Source organism: Mustela nivalis (genome assembly GCF_964662115.1).
Source record: "Mustela nivalis genome assembly, chromosome: 17".
NCBI classification, from domain to species: domain Eukaryota; kingdom Metazoa; phylum Chordata; class Mammalia; order Carnivora; family Mustelidae; genus Mustela; species Mustela nivalis.
In genome coordinates this window covers 9094075-9112520 of record NC_139036.1, presented here as the reverse complement: position 1 = coordinate 9112520, position 18446 = coordinate 9094075, and the positions used below count along the sequence as shown (strand labels likewise).

Sequence of the window (18446 nt, the reverse complement as noted above, 5' to 3'; positions counted from 1 at the left end):
CTTATGATCCTAACCCAAATAAAATTTCTCCAACCCGGTGTGGTCCTTGCAACAAACTCCAAAAACATATTGTAAATAGCTCAGTTGGCAAGAGAAACTCAAGGGAGACATTACTGCTTCTTTATAAATTCAGTCTTAACTTCCTTTCATAGAAAAAAAAAAACCTTAAATGGTATAGCACCAGCAAACATTCGGCTCAGATCCTGGTATGAATGTCAAGGCATCTGTCTGGGACTACCCCGCTATCCTACAAATGAAGCAGAAGTAGGGTCACTGTATGGCCCTTCACTTATCCTACGGTTAATTATCGTTGGTATATTACAGCTATAAACAAAGGGAGGCAAAGAAAGACTAGTTCTATAAAAGTGATCGCTGACTCTCAGATATTTCTGCCCCGGCTATCATTAGCTATAAATGAATTGCCCAAGATGTTAAGAGTCTGAAAGAAATCAATTGATAGATACCAGGGATTTTCTTTAAGAAAAAAAAAAAAAAATCCTGCTGACTCCAAGACATGTGTGAATTCAAGTAATAAACTAAATAGGGAGGTAAAAGGTCAAATAAGGGGGTAGGGGTCACCCAAAGGGTGCTGCCTCTTTAAATGGAATAAGCAGAAGGAAATGACTTTAATTCAATTAGCTCATCCAGAAACCTGGGGCATGGAATATATAAAATGATACGAGGGGAAATTTACTGCCCTGGGACTTCTCCTTCTGTGGTTGCAGGGGAGGCTGCTGCTCCCCTTTTCCTCAGTACATCTTGCTTTTGCATCCTTGTCTTGTGTGGTCCAGATCCTGCCCAGCTGGCTTTCCCTGCTGCCAGCGGTAGCGAGGGCTGCTCTGGCTCTCACAGGGTGTGCGCTCCCCACATCCAGCCAGACCATCGGGTCTGCGACCGGCCCTCTTCCTGCCCAACACCTACTTCACTTGCTTGAAGGGTGGTCTGGGACCACCTGCATCAGATCATCTGGCGTGCTTGTCAGAAATGCAGATCTCTGGGTCCTGTCCCAGACCTACGGGATCGGAATCCCTGGGGACAGCGGCCAGGAAGCGTCATGTGAACACGTGTGCAGTGTATGCTCATTAGCATGCGGACGTGTGGGAACCGAAGACTCCGTGCACACTGACACATGACGTACTGTTAAATGAGCAATTTAATCGCAGCTTTAGATTCCAGTCTCCATGTTTTACACACCAAACCCTGCATCCGGAATGCCTGTCCTGATATACAACACTGTAAGGTACATGAAAGGAAAAGCAGGATAGCAGCAGTCAGGGTGAAGGAGAGAAAGGTGTGGCCTCCCGCCAAAAAAAATGGGTCCTAAACCAACTCCCACACTTTCGTTCTGTGCCCAAAGAAGTGAGCATTCTGAAAATAAACTTTAAGGAATTCTTCTAAATGAATCATTTCAAGTACCTCATTTAAGGCTCTTCTTAAGAAGAGGAAACACTGACAATTATCTCCTGATTTAGCAGTCAGTCAACACTGACTTCCTAAGGGCCAAATAAAATACTTTCTGGCCAGCCATCTTAGTAGACCTCTAGCATTTAAGTGTTGATCACTTCATTCAGGAACTGTGTCTTCTCCTCTGGTGTCTGTGACTAAGCCCTTTCCTGTTTCCCTTCCTCTGATCCGTTAGTTTCTCGCGGGCTCCGTTACATGCTCTACCCAATCCTTAAAAGGGGATGCACCCCCAAACGACCTTGGTCTTCTGTTCTGGTCACTACACACCGGCCCCTGACAATTTTGCTGGCCACCTCCACTTCACGGCTGAGGGCCATGCTGAAGACCCAACATCTTGCAGCCCAATATCCTGTCTGAGCTCCTGTCCTCCACGGCCAACCGCCCACCGAACCTGTTCACCAGGATATGCAGCAGCCGCTCAAAATCCATGAGACCAAAACTGAGCTCGTCTCTGCGTCAAACCTGTTTCTTCCATCGGTGTTCACACTCTTCAGCCTCCCAGTACCACTGATCCACACAAGAAAGCTGGGAGGTTTTCTAGAGCAAGGCTAATCATCTCACACTCAAATGCCTATGGCAGGGGCGCCTGGGTGGCTCAGTGGGTCAAAGCCTCTGCCTTCAGCTCAGTTCGTGATCCCAGGGTCCTGGGATGGGGCCCCAACATCGGGCTCTCTGCTCAGCAGGGAGCCTGCTTCCTCCTCTCTCTGCCTGCTTCTCTGCCTAGTTATGATCTCTATCAAATGAATAAATAAAATCCTTTAAAAAAATGCCTGTGACAGCACCTAGGGAATGAATTTATCTGTTAACAGACAAGTGTATGGGTGGCTAAGGTCATGATCCCAGCATCCTGGGATTGAGTCCCACATCAGGCTCCCTGCTTCTCCCTCTGTCTCTGCCTGCCACTCTGCCTGCCTGTGCGCTCTCTCTCTGTTTCTGACAAATAAATAAAATCCTTAAGGAAAAATAAGAGATAAGTGTATAGCTCTTAACCTATCACTTATATGTAGTTTAAAGCAGCTACCATTAGCTCTAGTTTACAGGTGGGTAAACCATAGCACACAGGGTGGTTGTGGTTTTTTCTTTTTTTATGGAACTTGCTCAAGGTCACTCAACTAGTAAGAGCCAGGATCTGAATGCAGGGACTCTGGCCCACAGGTCACTACACCATGCTCTCTCTGAGAGCACTGGCTCAGGTGTGCGACAATCAGGAGCACGGGGCCCAGAGAACTGGAGAGTGCTTGCTTCGTGGCAGCCAAACTCTTTGCTGCTCTGTGTCCTAACCTTTTATTTCAGGCCTCCCCAGCACTCCCCCAGCACTCCCAAACTCTCCGTAAGGTCTGTTCATTCTGCTTCCTCAACCTCTCTCTGTCCCCTTCTCTCCCCTCTCCTCCTGACCCACCACAGCCTTAGTGAAGCCCAAGCCGGTCACAGCCGACTGCCACTGGTGTGCTAGTCATCATGCTTGCCTCTCACTGGCCCATGCTCGACAGCTGGGCTCAGCAGGTCTCTCCTTCTAAAGGGCCAGGTAGGAACTGCTTCAGGTTTTCCAGGCCATAAGTCTTCTATAAGTCACTAAGCTCCACCCATGTGTGACGTCAGCAGTGTGCCATCAGTGCAGAACAAGTGGAAATGGCTGTGTTCCAATAAAGCTTTATTTACAAGAACAGGCACCCCTTGCTCAATTAGCCAATATCACAGATCTCTTAATCAATCCTACTCCTTCCATGGAACTCAATTCGACATGCTCCCCAAACCTTAGAGAATACGATAAAAAACAGAAAAGTACCAGGAAAAAACACGAGTGAATGTTTTTATAACCACAGGGCAGAAAAAAAAAAATCTATCCAATACATAAAAGTTAAATATCTCAGTGGGACAAAATAAAACGGAACACAAAACAGCACAAAAAAATACAAGTAAGAAATGACTGAGAGTATAAGAAACAAAGAAGAGAAAACACAAATGATCAAGATAGAGAAAAAGATGCTAAATCCCATTATGACTTAAAATATGAAACCTAAGAGACATAAAAATCTTTTTCCGCTACCCTAGAACAAAAACCAGTAAAGACTGCTTATGCACAAGCACCGGATACAGAGGGAATCGGATTCCCACATGCTGGAAACACCCTGTGTGTTTAGCGGTAGAGGATGAGGTAAGCAAAAAAACGGCAGTTCTACTTAATGGAAGGGTACACAGTGGCAAACACTTTCACTGGAAGTTATGCTGCTAAGAGAAAGTAGCAAACTGCAAAACTCTGTGTGTGTGTGTGTGTGTGATGATCCTATTTCTGTTAAAATGTACAACCATATCCATGGCTCTAGATCTTTCTATTTACATACATGTAGAAGAGGCTACATTTCAAGCAGGGTTTTTATCTAGAATGGCTGGAAAGGGTACTTTTTCAGTTTTGGATACACGCTTCTGTATTATTTGAATTTTTATCGCCGTAAGTTTGTAATACTGGGGTAGTAATTAAAATTAAAATTAAATTAAAATTAAAAAAATAAATAAATGAGACAGAACACAAAGTGACTGTGTGTTTCTCCAAAGAACTTTCCAGAAATTCCCACTGCTTGGGCATAAGAGCCAAGCTTCTGAGCATGAAATGCATGCCAGTGTGGAACTATGGCCCTGCAGAACTTTCAGACTCCCAGTGACCGTCTCCTCTGTCTCACACGCAGGTCCTGCTGCATTCCTCTTGGTATTCACAGTTTCCAGAATATGCCAGGATGCATCCAGCTTCTTTGCCTTTCCAAAGCCTCCTCCCTCTGCTTACATACAATCCTTGCCTTCTGTACCTAGTAAGCACTCATTCACCTTCACAGGCAGAAACAACACTCCCTTCCCTGGGGCCCCACTCTGCCCTACACTCAGAACACCAACTGCCCTAAGCATGGTCAGAGTAAGAGTAAGAGTGTTAATAATAGCTAATTTAGCAACTACAAGGTGCTGGGCACCTGAAGGTCTCACACGCATTATCTCATTTAATCTTAAGATAAGGCTACAGGAGTACCGTTATCTCTACCTTACAGATAAACTACTGAACTCAGGGTTAACGACCCAAGGTCACGAAGGTTACTAGAAGTTCTGGGTTTGAAACTCAGAGGCATCTGACCGCAGTTGTTTTACCCGTATATATGTGTATGCCTACAAAACTCCCCCCACCACATGATCAGCCTCTTCTTGAGGATAGAAATCCTGCTGTCTCCGTATCACCAGCATCTTGCACAAAGGTACAAGGCGGACACAAAACAAATACTGAAGGGAGACCGGCTACTAGTGTCATTGAGTTCCGCCCACTACACAACGCAGGGATCCCTTCCCTCAAAGATAATCGGCTTCTACCTGGATGGTTCCAACGGACAAGGATCACGGCCTCACATGGCAGCCCATTTCTCCCAACCAATCGTTCTCCTGTGAGCTCTCCTTCGTGCTGCTGAAATGCAATCTCCTTGTTCTGTGCTCCCGACGGGACATCAGCAGCACTGCTCCTTTGAATCACAGGAGCTGTCGCTACTTGAACACAGCCAGTCTCCCTTCTCTTGTCTTCCTTCTCCCTCCTCCCTTCTCTCTCCCAAGCCAAACAATCTCGTTCCCCAAGGGATAAGGTTTCCATATCCCCTCTTCCTTGCAGTTGTCCTACTCTGGACGACTTCAATTTCTCATGTTCCCTCTAACGGCAAATCCTTCCAAGTGAGAAGCACTTGGACTCAGAGACCTCAGTACTCAACACAGAGATGGCAAGATTTTTGGCCTCGAACAACTTAGGGAATATACAATACATAGACAAGCATACGGTTTACCTGTAATTATTTGGAAACTAACCTTTGAGGTGCTCCTTGTGTCAGGCCTGCTGTTGGGTACTTTGAACGCATTATGTGATTTAACGCTTCGAGGATTTATCATTGTTCCTATTCTATAGGTGAGAGAATTGTCTCAACAAGGCTGAGAAAATGCCCAAAGGCTCGCTTGACTAGTAAATGTCTTAGCCAGGATCTGAACTCAAGTGTGCCGGGCCTCAAAGTCCGATTCCAAGTTTTGAGAAGAAGAGTCGGGCCAAGAGCAGACAAGAGAAGGCTTAACGGAGAAGCCGTGAATGGATATAAGAGGGGCAGACCGGTCTCCCATGGTGGCAGGAGGAATGGGTATGGTGGGTGGAAGGCCTAGCCTAACTGACAAGGTTGGGGTGGGAGGAGAAGTCTGTTTATGGGGAAGAGTTTGATCATTCCAGATCACAGCTTTTCTCTAAAGCCAGGTAGAGTTGTGTCAGGAAGCAAAACAAAAGGACAGCAGACTCTTGAGTAGGTAAGGAATATGTGAAAGCAATGTTTTAGGGAAGTTGGTCCAGCAGGAGAGAGTTGGAGACAACCGGCTGCAGTGACCAGAGGTCGCCTATGTTTTGGACCTGAGCTAGGACGGCAGCTTTAGTAACGGGGATGAGTCATCTCACGGGCGTTACAAGGGACACCAATGCTAACAGCGGGATGTAGGACTAGAGATGAAGGGAGACTGGAGAGCCAAGAATAAAGAATAAGGCTAAGGTCTCCCACATCTGGGAGAAGCAAAGAAGGCTGGTATCACCGCCAGGAATGGGGCGGTGAGGGAGAAGCCATCTGCGGAGCAAGAGCGGGATGTGGACCTGAGCACACGTTCCATGATGTGCACACGAAGCAAGAGGCTCCTGCTGTCGACGTAGATCACTTCTGCTGCCTTCAGACTGAGGGGACTCATTTTTTGGGTGACATCCTTACGATGACGACATCTGTAGTCATTCTTACCATGGCAGCAACATCACACGCCATTTGTATAAATGACAAAAGATAACTTTTCATTGAAAGGTGGTGATTCCTTCCTCGGCTGCCATAAAGCACGGAGGCCTGTTTTCAAGGATGGCACCTGGAATTAGCCTTACTGTTCTGGAGTTACACAAGGTAAGTCTTACTATGTTCTTCTATCTGGCAAACTTTCTATGCCTGTTTTCCATCCCCGACTCCCACAAAAAAAAAAGATTTTAAGTGGCTTTGGTCCCTGAGGAAAGAAGTTACCTGATATACCTCAAGGCTCAACTGTCTGGAAAAACAAACACACACCACTCTTTCCCTGGTCTTCTCTACTCTCCAAAGCCTCTCTGTCTCATCTGTTCATTTCGCCATGTTGACTCAGTGACACTGCTTTCCACTTCTTTCCTCAAAGAGTACCTGGTTTAGCTTTTTATTCCCCCTCTGTATTTCTTCTCCCTATTCTCGTCCAACAAGAAAAAGAGAGGCGGGGTCCTCAAGCTGCAAAATGTCCCAGGACGTACCTTCTGAACACAGTTAGCCCAGAATAAGCTACTTCTAAGTTTAGCTCTGAGACAGGCTGATGACCATAAAGCTTTGCCTGACTCACAGATGCAAAGACAACCGAATGACATTGTTACGGCTTAATACCCAATGCGTACAATAAAATTTGGTACAGTTCACTGACCTGAGGCCACACGATCTGGTTCCAGAGATACACTCTAGCCTCGGCATGCCTGGGACCATCCCAGAGGCCCTACGAGAAGCAAAACCCAGCAGAGTGCTCGGAGTCCCAGGGGCCACAGGCGTGCAGGCCTCTTTGTTTTCAGAACTCAAAACACAACTCATTACCCCACTGCGATCTTTAAAGGAGAGTAGGCATAAGAACACAAAAGACAAGTAAATAAGCAGGATAGGCACTCCACTTTAACTGCAAATAAAAAAGACTAGTTTTAGTACAATGTGTTTACTTCAAAACTATTTACAGTTCTGTGTAAACAGAATTTGGAAAAGCTGATTTTGAATCCCAAGTAAATCGAAGAGAAATTAAAAAATACTAATGAAGACGGGTAGTCTCAAGATATTCCTTTTGGTGCAGTAATAATATCAGCATTTCGTTTAACTAAAAATTAAGTTTCGAGTAAGAACCTGACTGCCGCAGAAAAACAAGGTACCTGTGAGTTTGATTTTGGACAGCCGCGCCAAAATTCCTGGCAAATCGTCCAGATGCAACTTCATCTCTTTCCAGTGCTTTTCATCCTTTGTCTCTGTCTCCACATCTAGCGAGCCTTCAACTATGGAGGCCGATTCCAGTTCGAGCAATTCTTTTTCACCTGACTTTCTGGATAAAGGTAGGCTGGGGGGTGGAAGAGGTCTCATTTCACAGATTTCTGCTTTGGCTTGACCCAAAGGTGTTTTCTCAAGGAAAGGAGATGCCACAGGTTCTGGCTTCCGTTTTACTTGCTGGTTGAGGCTTCTGTTCAGTTGTGTGACATACTAAATAAGGAAAGTACATGTTACTATAAACCCAAGGCCCCAAATGCTCTTATATCATTGTTGAGCTACGCCTCCCATCAGTCTGTTACAATAGTGGATCCCCTATACCTTTGTAAATACGTGCTGAATTAACAAATATTTGAATGTTTGTTAAATGGAAACAACTACACTAAGAGGTACAGTGAACCTAAGATGGTTCTTAATTCTATGGTTTAGAAAATCCTGGACATATAAGTTCCTTGAAAGAAAAATAAATTTCTTATTCCCTTCAACACGATCCCCAAAAAGATACGAAATACAGTGGGAAAAAAGGAAGTTCTCCCAAGTCAACCTGGTGACTTTCCACGCTTCTAGGCAAATAGTGCAGAGAAGGGCACGGCAGCAGGGAACACTTTAGGGCTCAGGGACGGGAAAGCACTGTGTCTGTGGAAGGAACGTGAGCTTTACCACCTGACAGCCTCTATGGTTTGCCAGCAAGCAGCAGTAACTATTACTAACCTAGTGAGGCACTGTGTAGTTTTACATAATATAGGTCTTCATAGTCTATAAAGTATATATCTTATCTGTGCTTCTTAAAAAGTCTATTTAGGAAGCCTGATCATTATCAGTATCTCCTTCTTTAACTTATAGAAGAGAAAACCAAGGCTCAGAAATAAAGCAACAGAGTCAACAACCAGGGGCGCCTGGGTGGCTCAGTGGGTTAAAGTCTCTGCCTTCAGCTCAGGTCATGATCCCAGGGTCCTAGGATCGAGCCCCACATGGGGCTCTCTGCTCAGTGGGGAGCCTGCTTCCCTTGCTCTCTCTCTGCCTCCCTCTCTGCCTACTTGTGATCTCTGTCAAATAAATAAATAAAATCTTTAAAAAAATGATGAGCTTCATTAAGATTTTAAGTTAATTTTATATTTTTTACATTAGAGTAGGCATTCTAAGTTATAAAAGAGAAGCATCAAATCAGATTTGAGATTATGAACTTGCTAACTGTTCATGCTTGCATCAATTTTGAGTTTTTAGTTAATATTTCTCCATTCTATACTTTTCTATTTAATGGCAAATATCCTCACTGGTAATTAAGAATAAGCTACCACGTCACCCACAGGATCATGAAGCCAACCTAGAGGCCTAGGACATAGGAGTAATGCCCACTATAAAATACCTAGCAAATTCTAAAATATCAATTTGCTTGAGTCTACTCAGAGGTGCATGCATTTAAAAGACTTTCAGATGCACTGCTGATGTAGGAAAACAGGAAGGTCAACCTGTTAAATTATTTCTGTATCATTGATATATTCACAGAACTTTAAAGAATTTAAAGAGATGTATGATAATGGTTCAGCTTTTCCTAATTTTCTCCTAGGTGAGATATGCCAGAAGTTTTCAATCTTTCTCCAAACTTAATCAGTAAGTTCAAGATCATACTTTTAACCTCAAACGCCAGGACGACTCTGGTTTCAGTTAAGGATAATCAAAACAAGGAATTAAAGTTTTGGATAAACTCAAGAGGACACGAAATAAAAGTCTTTTCCAAGCGGTACTTCTTACAACTCTTCTTTTCACAGGAATTTTTCAAATTCCCTCACACAAGGAAAGGAAAGGCAGACAGCGGCAGAGAGGGGATGGTCTTCCGAACATACCATGCGCCTGAGGAAGGTCAAGTGCTGAAATGTAATCCACTGCTTACTGACGCTCCTGAAAAGATGCACGAATGTGTGAGGGGATTCCTGCATCGCTCTTCTCTCTAGATACCGGACACATCCTCCTACCCGACCTGTAATAGAAAGAAGGGGAAGACAAGGTTCATAGGCTTAGGGCTTCTCACCAAATGCTGACTGCGCCTACCCAGGAGCAAAGCCAGCCACCACTGTAAGCACGTGCGATGGGTCAGACCTCTGATCGGATTCATGAAATCACCACCATGTATCAACTCAATTCACTAAGAGGAATTCTTCTGCAGGAATGGGGCAATTTTTCATTTTGGGATCATTATGCTTTTATTATATGAAATGCTGAGATGACCACACTGTAGATCTTTTTGAGAAAAATATAAAACAATCAGTTCAATCACTTCCAAAGATAGTGGAAAATGAGAAACATAGGTTTTCTCAGTAAGTGACAGTAAACTGGAAAATACATTTCAGATGAATGCTGGGGCCATGCTGGGTAAGACAACTAACCAAAAGGGAGGGGAAAGCATCCTCAGTGAAGTTTGGGTCTATCAATCTAGGCAGGAAGAAGCCTATAGAGCTGAATCTGGCTTTTAATCAAACCAAACCTCTCAAATGTGACAACCCAATGCTTCTGTGTCAGGCCATGTAGGTGATGGTCCCGTGGCTTCCATGACCCAAAGTCTTTCTCGTTCTCCGCCACCTTCATGCCTCTCCTCTTGCTGTGTCTAGCCACTTTAAGACAATCATGTCCCACTGCATACTGTCCCCAGGGAAATGCAATTATGGGGGTAATTTCTAAGCTTTGACTCATTTCCTGGGTCATCATGCCTGTTTCCGACTGTTCTCCCAGTACCTCCAGAAGGACGGGTTGTGATTGGTGGGTCTTCTATGAGAAACCCAGGATAGACATTACTCACCCACACATGTACCTGTAACTATGTACCTATGTACAACTATGTACATAGTCATATACATAGTATAACTATGTACCTATAACTATCACTCTCCACTCAGCATACCACACATTTCACAATTTGTTTGTCTTTGTTGATGCTTCTCTGGCTGGCTGTGCCTTGCCTCCACTCTCTGCCTGTTAAATTTCCAAAGTCTCTTTTCAACCACTCTACCTTTTTTATGGCACTTCTTCTTGTCAACTGTTTCCATCACCATAGTTTTGGGTACTTGATGGCAAGGATTCTCCTTTCCTCACCTCTGCTACAACAGCTGGCAGAGCACTTTCTCTACAACAGTGAGATCATGTTTGATGACTGGATTTTCTACGTAATTTACTCGGAAGGATCACTGCCCCTCTGGATACATGGCGATTATCTTAGACTGGAGGAAACTCACTTCCTCACTGGAGTCATACTCTCCAACTTCAGTTAATTAGGAAATGCTTGTTTTCCATATATATGAATATGCATTGCCTGTACATGCATACAGGTAGGAACAACAGCACTGAAATCAGTCCTCTGAAATTTCCTTTCAAATAAATTGATATCCAAGGGTTTGCTTGCTTTGTTTGACAGTGTACAATTTTCTTCTTTTGTCTTGACATTATTCTTTGGGAAGACAGGATTTTAATAATACAAGATCATGTGGGGGGGGGTGGCTGGGTAGCTCAGTTGGTTAAGGATCTACCTTTGGCTCAGGTCATGATCCTGGGGTCCTGGGATCGAGCCCCCCCAAAATCCTTCAGGCTACCTACCCAGTGGTGGACCGGCTTCTCCCTCTCCCTCTCTTTCTGCCCCTTCCCCTGCTCATGTGCATGCGTGTACTCTCTTTTTCTCTCAAATAAATAAAATAAAAATATATAGATAAGAGATTATATCAAAAAACATCAAAGTTTTATCATTTGGGCCTTAATTTCAAAACCAGTTCCATGGTCATTTGGTCCAATGAGAAATACAAGTTGCTGGGAGGGCAGAACCACATTGGAAAATAACTCTCAAGGTTAAGTGGGTCAAAATGAGATTTTAGAGAATAGTAGTTAAGGAAAAAAAAAAAACAGCTGGAAACTGCACTTTTAAATGATGAAAACACTTCATTCAGTCAAAACATGTTCCATTTCCATGAATCAGTGCTTAGAAAATGAAAGACATTTCAGCTCTGTGTAAACAAATGTAGGTTTGAAGATACCCAGAGCTTAAAGAGCTAACATTAAAAATCTGGAAACGTGACCATATCTACCATTCAAAACACAATGAGTCACAATGGTAGAGCTTTGTAAATGTGGTGCACAGACATGTAACGGTAGATCCTGAATTTCTCTTAATGGCGATAACATACTTTGAATTTTTAGAAGCAAAAGCAGCACAACCGCTAGATACCTGATACAGTCACACGTTGCCTTTCTGCCACCCCTTCCCGCCATGGTGCTTCCATATCAGATTCCTGTAATGATATTTCAAGTGGATCCTAGCAGTTTGTACAGGCCACTTACTAGCAAATTTTTTTGGGAAGCTGTGTTCATGGTTTCAGGAAGCTTCGTACCAGCATTGAAAAAGACTGATGCAGCACCAAACCATGTACAGCCAACTTACTAGAACTGGGGAACTCTGAGCAGTGAAGTGAGACTATTCTTCTAAGGAGCTACAAGTACAGGACTGAAAGGCAGAGGAATGCACACCGGAAAACCTCCCAATAGAGGTAACAATTCAAGCGCTAAGCAAGGATGAGCTCTCTGAGAATCAGCGCCTAGGGTCATGATCAAAGCACACTCACAGTCAGGGATGACAGAAAAAGGAATCACAGACCTTTTTTTTAAAAAAAAAAACTTTTCATTATGAAAAATTTCAGACCCAGCTTCAACAATTATTAAAACCATGGCCATTCTTGTTTCATCTCTACTCCCTCCCGCTTCCCACTCTCCTCCCCTCTTTTTGAACCAGAAAGGACCTTTGAGATCATCTCGTTCAACTGCCTCATTTTATAGATGAGTAAACTCAATTCCAGAAAACACAAATGATACGGCCTGAGATTACACAGCCAAAACAGGCCCATAAAATAACAACATGATAAGAGAAAAGAAGAAAGGAGTTTCAGAGTCACTGTGATCAACAGTGCTCTGTGCTGCCAACAGCGTGTGGTAGGTAGGTGAGGCCTAAAACCCAGATTTGAGGGGCGCCTTCATGGCTCAGTGGGTTAAATCCTCTGCTTTCGGCTTAGGTCAGGATCTCAGGGTCCTGGGATTGAGCCCCGCATCAGGATCTCTGCCTAGCAGGGAGCCTGCTTCCTCCTTCTCTCTCTCCCTGTCTCTCTGCCTATTTGTGATCTCTGCCTGACAAATAAATAAATAAAATCTTAAAAAAAAAAAAAAAAAAAGAAAGAAAGAAAGAAAGAAAGAAAAATACGGGATTTGACCAAAGAGGAGTCCCTGGCATCTCCTACCTATGTCCAACACAGACCAGAAGCAACACATTCCTCACACAGCCACTTATCATAAAAACTACTTTACTAACATAAAAACAATCCCCAACCTCCTCTTTAACATTTCTTTAATTAATCACTCTAATGAATGGACAAATACGATTAATGGACAATGACTGAGAGTCGACAGTATAAACCAGGTACTGTTTTGGGCAGTGGGGGCACAGAGACCAGCCCGAGAGGAACTGACCCTAACCTTCACAGGGTTTTACATTCTAGTTGGGAGGAACACATAATAAACCTATATATAAATAAACAATTACAATGGCACCTAGGTAGCTCGGGTCATGAGTTCTGGGGTCCTGGGATGGAGCCCCACTTGGGGAAATCCCTGCTCAGCGGGGAGCTGCTTCTCTCTCTCCCTCTGCTCCCTCCCCACTCCATCATGCTCTAAGAAATAAAATCTTAAAAAAAAAAAAAAAATCACAGACTATGCTAACCATGGGAAAAGAAATAAGAGTGATGTGAGAAAAGAGGGGTTCTACCTTAAATAGGGGGGTCAGGGTAAGCATCTCTGAAAAGGTGCCACTTCAGCTGAGACCAAGTCACGGAAGCACCTACCATACTGAACATGTGGTCGTTACAGGTCCTTCAAGTGCGAGGATGGTACCAGGGCCCACGCTCATGGTAGAAACCCAAAAGTCTGAGAGGGTAACTGTAGCCCACTATCTACAGTTGTCATCCTCTGTATTATTTTATCTTTATCGTGACAACATCATCCTTGTCAGCACAACCCCGCTGTATTGGAACAAGGCTTCTGAGTGAGGGCAAAGCGCTCGCCAGTCCTTACAAGGGAGCGTACAAGTAACTTACACCTGTAACGAGGAACTGAGACTCTGACAAGCCAAGAGACTCGTGGGGACCCCGAGGTTCTATTCCATCCTCTCCACCAGCCTCCACTGGGAAAACCGAAAGCAGCCCCGGACACCACCCCTCCGGGGGAAGGGGACGGAGGCGGTGAGGACCACCGGGACCACAGTGCAAGACTAGTCCCTAGCGCCACAGTGTCTTCACTTCAGGCTGCTCCAGAGGTCACTTTTCCCCCACCGGAGCCCAGCCGACCTCGTCAAGGGCTCCCAAGGTTGCAGCCAGCCGGAACCACGGCGTTGCACGTGGCCACAGGATGAGAATTTTCCCAAAGTCGTGCCCAAGGACGGGTGCCGTACCTGTCAGGAGGCGTGAGGAAAGAGTGTGCGGGGATGCGGCCATAACGGAACAGTCCGGCCGCTCCCCGGGAAGCCCGTGTCCTCCTCTCTCCTCACCGGCTGCTGGGGGCCGCCATCTTCCTTCCCCGCCCCCCCGTGGGAACGGGGCCGCTTCCTGTGCGTCACTTCCGGAGGGCGAGACGCGGAAGGAAAGGGCTGCGGCTGGCGGTGTTCGCTCCTGGGCTGGCGAGAGAGTGCCGGGCTGGAGGTCGGAGGCCTGAGGTTCCCTCGAGAATCGCGAAGAGCACGGTGTGGCCAAGTCTCCCGGAAAAGAGGCCGCGCGCGCGGACGTCGGCCGCGCCTCCGTTCCCAGAGGTTTTCGGGGCAGCGCTGGACTGCGGTCCCCGCGCGCTGCCATTTCAAGTCACCTTTGGGATGCTTCTTGCACACGGGATCGTCGAGAGAAAGCGGGTCTTGGGACTCTGCCTCCTCCCTCCAGTCTGATCAGTGGCAGTTTTACTCTGTTGGCTGTCAAGTGGGAGGACCGGTAGACTCGGGGTTTCTTGTGCCCGAGCCCCCTCCCCGGGGTGTGGAATCATCAAGAGTATCTCAGGATGTAGCAGGTGCGTGTGGAGGTCGGCTTCGGGGTCTGGTGAGAGGGTCGTAGTCGAGTCCTCCCTTCACCTCTGGCCTTGGGACCTGTTTGAGCAAATTCCGTAAGCCCCCCCCCCGAACTTCATTATCTAGCTGTACCAAGGGGGTGATAACATCTGTTTTAGAAGATGGGTGGGGAGAATTAAATAATGTCTTTCTAATGGTAGCCGGGCACCTGCTATGTATAGGCTCTCATAAACGATCATTAGCGTTGTGACCACGAGAGCAGATCTCAGAAGCCTTTCTTTCCTCTTTTTTTTTTTTTTTTTAAAGGTAGGAGTTTCACAGGTGAAAGGACACTGAAGAAAAAAGGAAAAGAGGAGAAAAATGGGGAATTGCATTCTTTTTTTTTTTTAAGATTTTATTTATTTATTTGACAGATCGTAATCACAAGCAGGCAGAGAGAGGGGAAGGGAAGCAGGCTCCCTGCTGAGCAGAGAGCCGGATGCGGGGCTTGATCCCAGAACCCTGGGATCATGACCTGAGCTGAAGGCAGAGGCTTAACCCACTGAGCCACCCAGGCGCCCCAGGGAATTGCATTCTATATGCGCGATTCTGTCTTCATGGATAAGGTGATAGCCGTTTTGGTTCTTCTTAGCTAACATTGCTAGACTCTGGATAGTAAGAGGCCCGGGATCTGTGGGAGCGCTCAGTAGGGGAGTGGGGGCTGGGAGAGGTTCGGTTAATACAGTCAGCATGATGGGGTCATGTAAAAGGTACTGCAGAAATACAGATGAGATAACAGTTCTGATTGGGTCAGGGAGGCAAGGTCTCAGAGATCTGAACTCTACTCAGTTGGAGGACAGTAGGTTTTACCTGCAGAGGTGGAAAAGAGCACTCCGTGAAGAGAAAAATGGCATTAAATACCGTGTTGAACGTTTTCAAACTCCTGATACTTTATCGTGGGCCTTTATAAACATTTGATGTTCATATGCATGGCAAGTCTTTATGAATTAACAGGTTGAAGCTCAAGAGTTTTCTGTGATCCGCCCAGCCTCCTAGCTACCGAGTTCCAGAACCAAGACCTGAACCCCGGATACCTGTTCTTTCCACCATACCCTACAGCCTTATTCACTTGAGCCCCCTGAAGCGTCACAGCCTTTGTGATACATAAAACACGGTATTTCAACCTTAGCTGTCTGTCAGAATCACCCAGAGGGCTTCCAGAATTACAGATGCCAAAGCCACCTACAGACCAATTAAATCAGAAGGGGTGTGGAATGGAATGAAGAGACTAATTTTCTTTTTAAAGTACCACAGGTGATTTTATGTGCGCAGAACGGAGAATTACTGGAGTTCAGCTTTTTTTTTTTTTTAAACTTGATAACACAGCTATGTCTAGAAGGTTGATTAACCTGAATGTCATATTTCATATGCTCAGAAAATACGAATTCCCAGGTGCTCTTGGTTTATGATTGACAAGGTGTTGAATAGGCGTGTTCCTCTTTGGCTAACAGATTTTTTCCTTCATTGTAAATCCTTCCCAAAAATGGGGGCAACGTATGATCAAGTACACAAATCAATGTACAAGTATTTATTTATTTATCTTTTCAAAAAAAACTTTATGTATTTATTGAAGAGGGAGAACAAGCAGGGGGAGTGGCAGGCGGAGGGAGAGGGAGAAGCAGGCTCCCCACTGAGCAAGGAGCCTGATAGGGGGCTTAATCCCAGGACCCCGGGATCATGACCCAAGCCAAAGACAAACGCCCAACTGGCTGAGCTCCCCGGATGCCCCAGTTTATTGAGAGAAACCAGAGTGAATGCTTCATGTGAGACATGGCCTAAAAGATGAATACATCCTGGTGGGATTGGTCGAGTGCCATCATCTATCTAAATGTTTGTAATTAAGTTACCCCAGGTCGATAGTCTCAAAGCATACCCTCCTGAAAAGCAATGCCCGGAGGTACTGCTGGGAAGAACTGGGCTCCGTGGCTGTACAATGATTTGGCCACCCACAGCTGCAAGAGAGGCTGTGATTAGCTTGGGCTAGTCACAGCCCATCACTGGGGATCTTGACATATTTGCTGTCCCAAATCACATCAAAGTAATGTTAAATCTGGGGAAGAGGTGAGGAATGGAGTTTGGGTTAAGCAACTAAAAGAGTCTGCCACAGGGGCACCTGCGTGGCTCAGTTCATTGGGTAACTGACTCTTGATTTCGGCTGAGGTCATGATCTCAGGGTCATGAGATCCAGCCCCGCATCAGGCTCTGTTATTGAAATTCTCATCCTCCTGCCTCTGCCCCTCCTTGCCTGCCCCAGCTCCACTCACACTCTCTCTCTGTAAAAGTCTGCTGCAATTTTGTTGAACCTGCTGTTTTTGAATTCAAGCCATTTTGTGAAATGCCATGAAAACTTGGGGAATGCTGGCCTTACAACACACACACACAGTTTGGGGAATTGAAGTATGTTTGTATTGACATTTTTTACTTAGTCTAAGGTGAATCAGACTTCCTGATTTGAAACTACCATGTTTCATTAGACTTACTTTTGCTGGACACAGGTTTCTTTGGAAAACACCATGTAGAAGCCCTGTCCTTCACAATGTCGCCTAATGGGACTTGCAGAGGTAGGCCACAGACATCCGTAGAGCTCAACCTTTTCATTTCACAGATTCGGAAAGTGAGGTCCAGAGAGGTTAATTTACTCTAAGTGGTGAAACCTCCTCTACAGACATCCAGGCCAGCATTTTTCTGTCTTGTTATATTATCTCTCTCATCCCTTACTCTACCTGTAGTTACATTACTAATAAAATGACGTAAGGTGTGGATGTTAGCAGGTGTGCTGCTTAGACCTCAGCTTTTGGAAGGATGGTCACAGAGATTAAAATCATTGGGTTTCAGGGCACCTGAGTGGCTCAGTCAGTTGGGTGTCTGCCTTTGGCTTGAGTCATGATCCTAGGGTCCTGGGATGGAGCCCCACATCAGGCTCCTTGCTGAGCAAGGAGCCTGCTTCTCCCTCTTCCTCTGTCTGCTGCTCCCTTTGCTTGTGCTCGTGCTCTCTTTCTCTGTCAAGTAAAGAAATAAATAAAATCTTTAAAAAAAAAAAAATACTGGGTTTGACTTCACATCTTCGGATTCAGTCTTTTGAGATTTCTGGTCTCCTGATTTTCCTCTCTCGGAATCTACTGCCACGACCCATCACCTTTGATGGTTCTTCGGGTCCTATGACTTTTGGGAGTGTATGGTGACAATACAGGCCTAGGTATGTTCCTTGCCTGAGAGAGGTCCCCAGCTTGGAAAGGGGTCCAGAAGAAGAGTGGATGAGTCTGATGCGTTCCCACCAGGTCTAGCTTGGCTCACCGGAGTTAGAGCTTCCACATAAATGGGTATGTCCAGAACCTTAATGTAATCATGAGCAGTGGCTTTTAGCTGCCCTTGGCCTCCCTTGGAGGCTTAGTAAAGGTCAACTGCTGCTACAGTGGGCATCGCAGGTGTGGGGAACCGGGGAGTATTTCAGGGCCCTGTCTTCGGCCGTCTGTCTCAATATGACAGCGCCTTCAAGTCAGGTCTGGTCAGGAGAGAGAAGTCACACCGATTATTTGAACAGGGAATTTAACATCAGGATCAGCACATACTAAATTGTTCACTAGGTAATCAAAAGCATAAAGAGCAATATCTCTGGTGTCACAGAGGCAGCCCCTGCAGGAAGCAGCTACCACCTCCAGCTGGGGGAAAATAGGAAGAGGTCAGGGTTATTGCAATGTAGAAACTTCGAGGAACAGGAGCCCTGCATGACCAGCACTGGTCTCTGGGGGCGCGGATCTGACTACACTGGTTCTTGAAGCACCCCAGGCTCAGCTGCTGCCGGAATG

At 45.6% G+C, this 18446-nt stretch overlaps 1 protein-coding gene across 1 annotated transcript in view; it reads right to left on the bottom strand.

Annotated features, from left to right (window-relative positions):
• The window catches only part of COX10 (cytochrome c oxidase assembly factor heme A:farnesyltransferase COX10), a 131196-nt gene extending 115136 nt beyond the window's left edge, over positions 1-16060 (bottom strand). Inside the window, exons 1-3 of the mRNA XM_082705767.1 lie at positions 14002-16060; positions 9374-9507; positions 7421-7742 (exon numbers count right to left, since the gene is read on the bottom strand). Of these exons, the coding sequence (XP_082561893.1) occupies positions 7421-7742; positions 9374-9507; positions 14002-14398 (853 nt within the window). The 5' untranslated portion in view covers positions 14399-16060. The remainder of the gene's footprint in view (positions 1-7420; positions 7743-9373; positions 9508-14001) is intronic.
• Positions 16061-18446: the final 2386 nt, after the last annotated feature.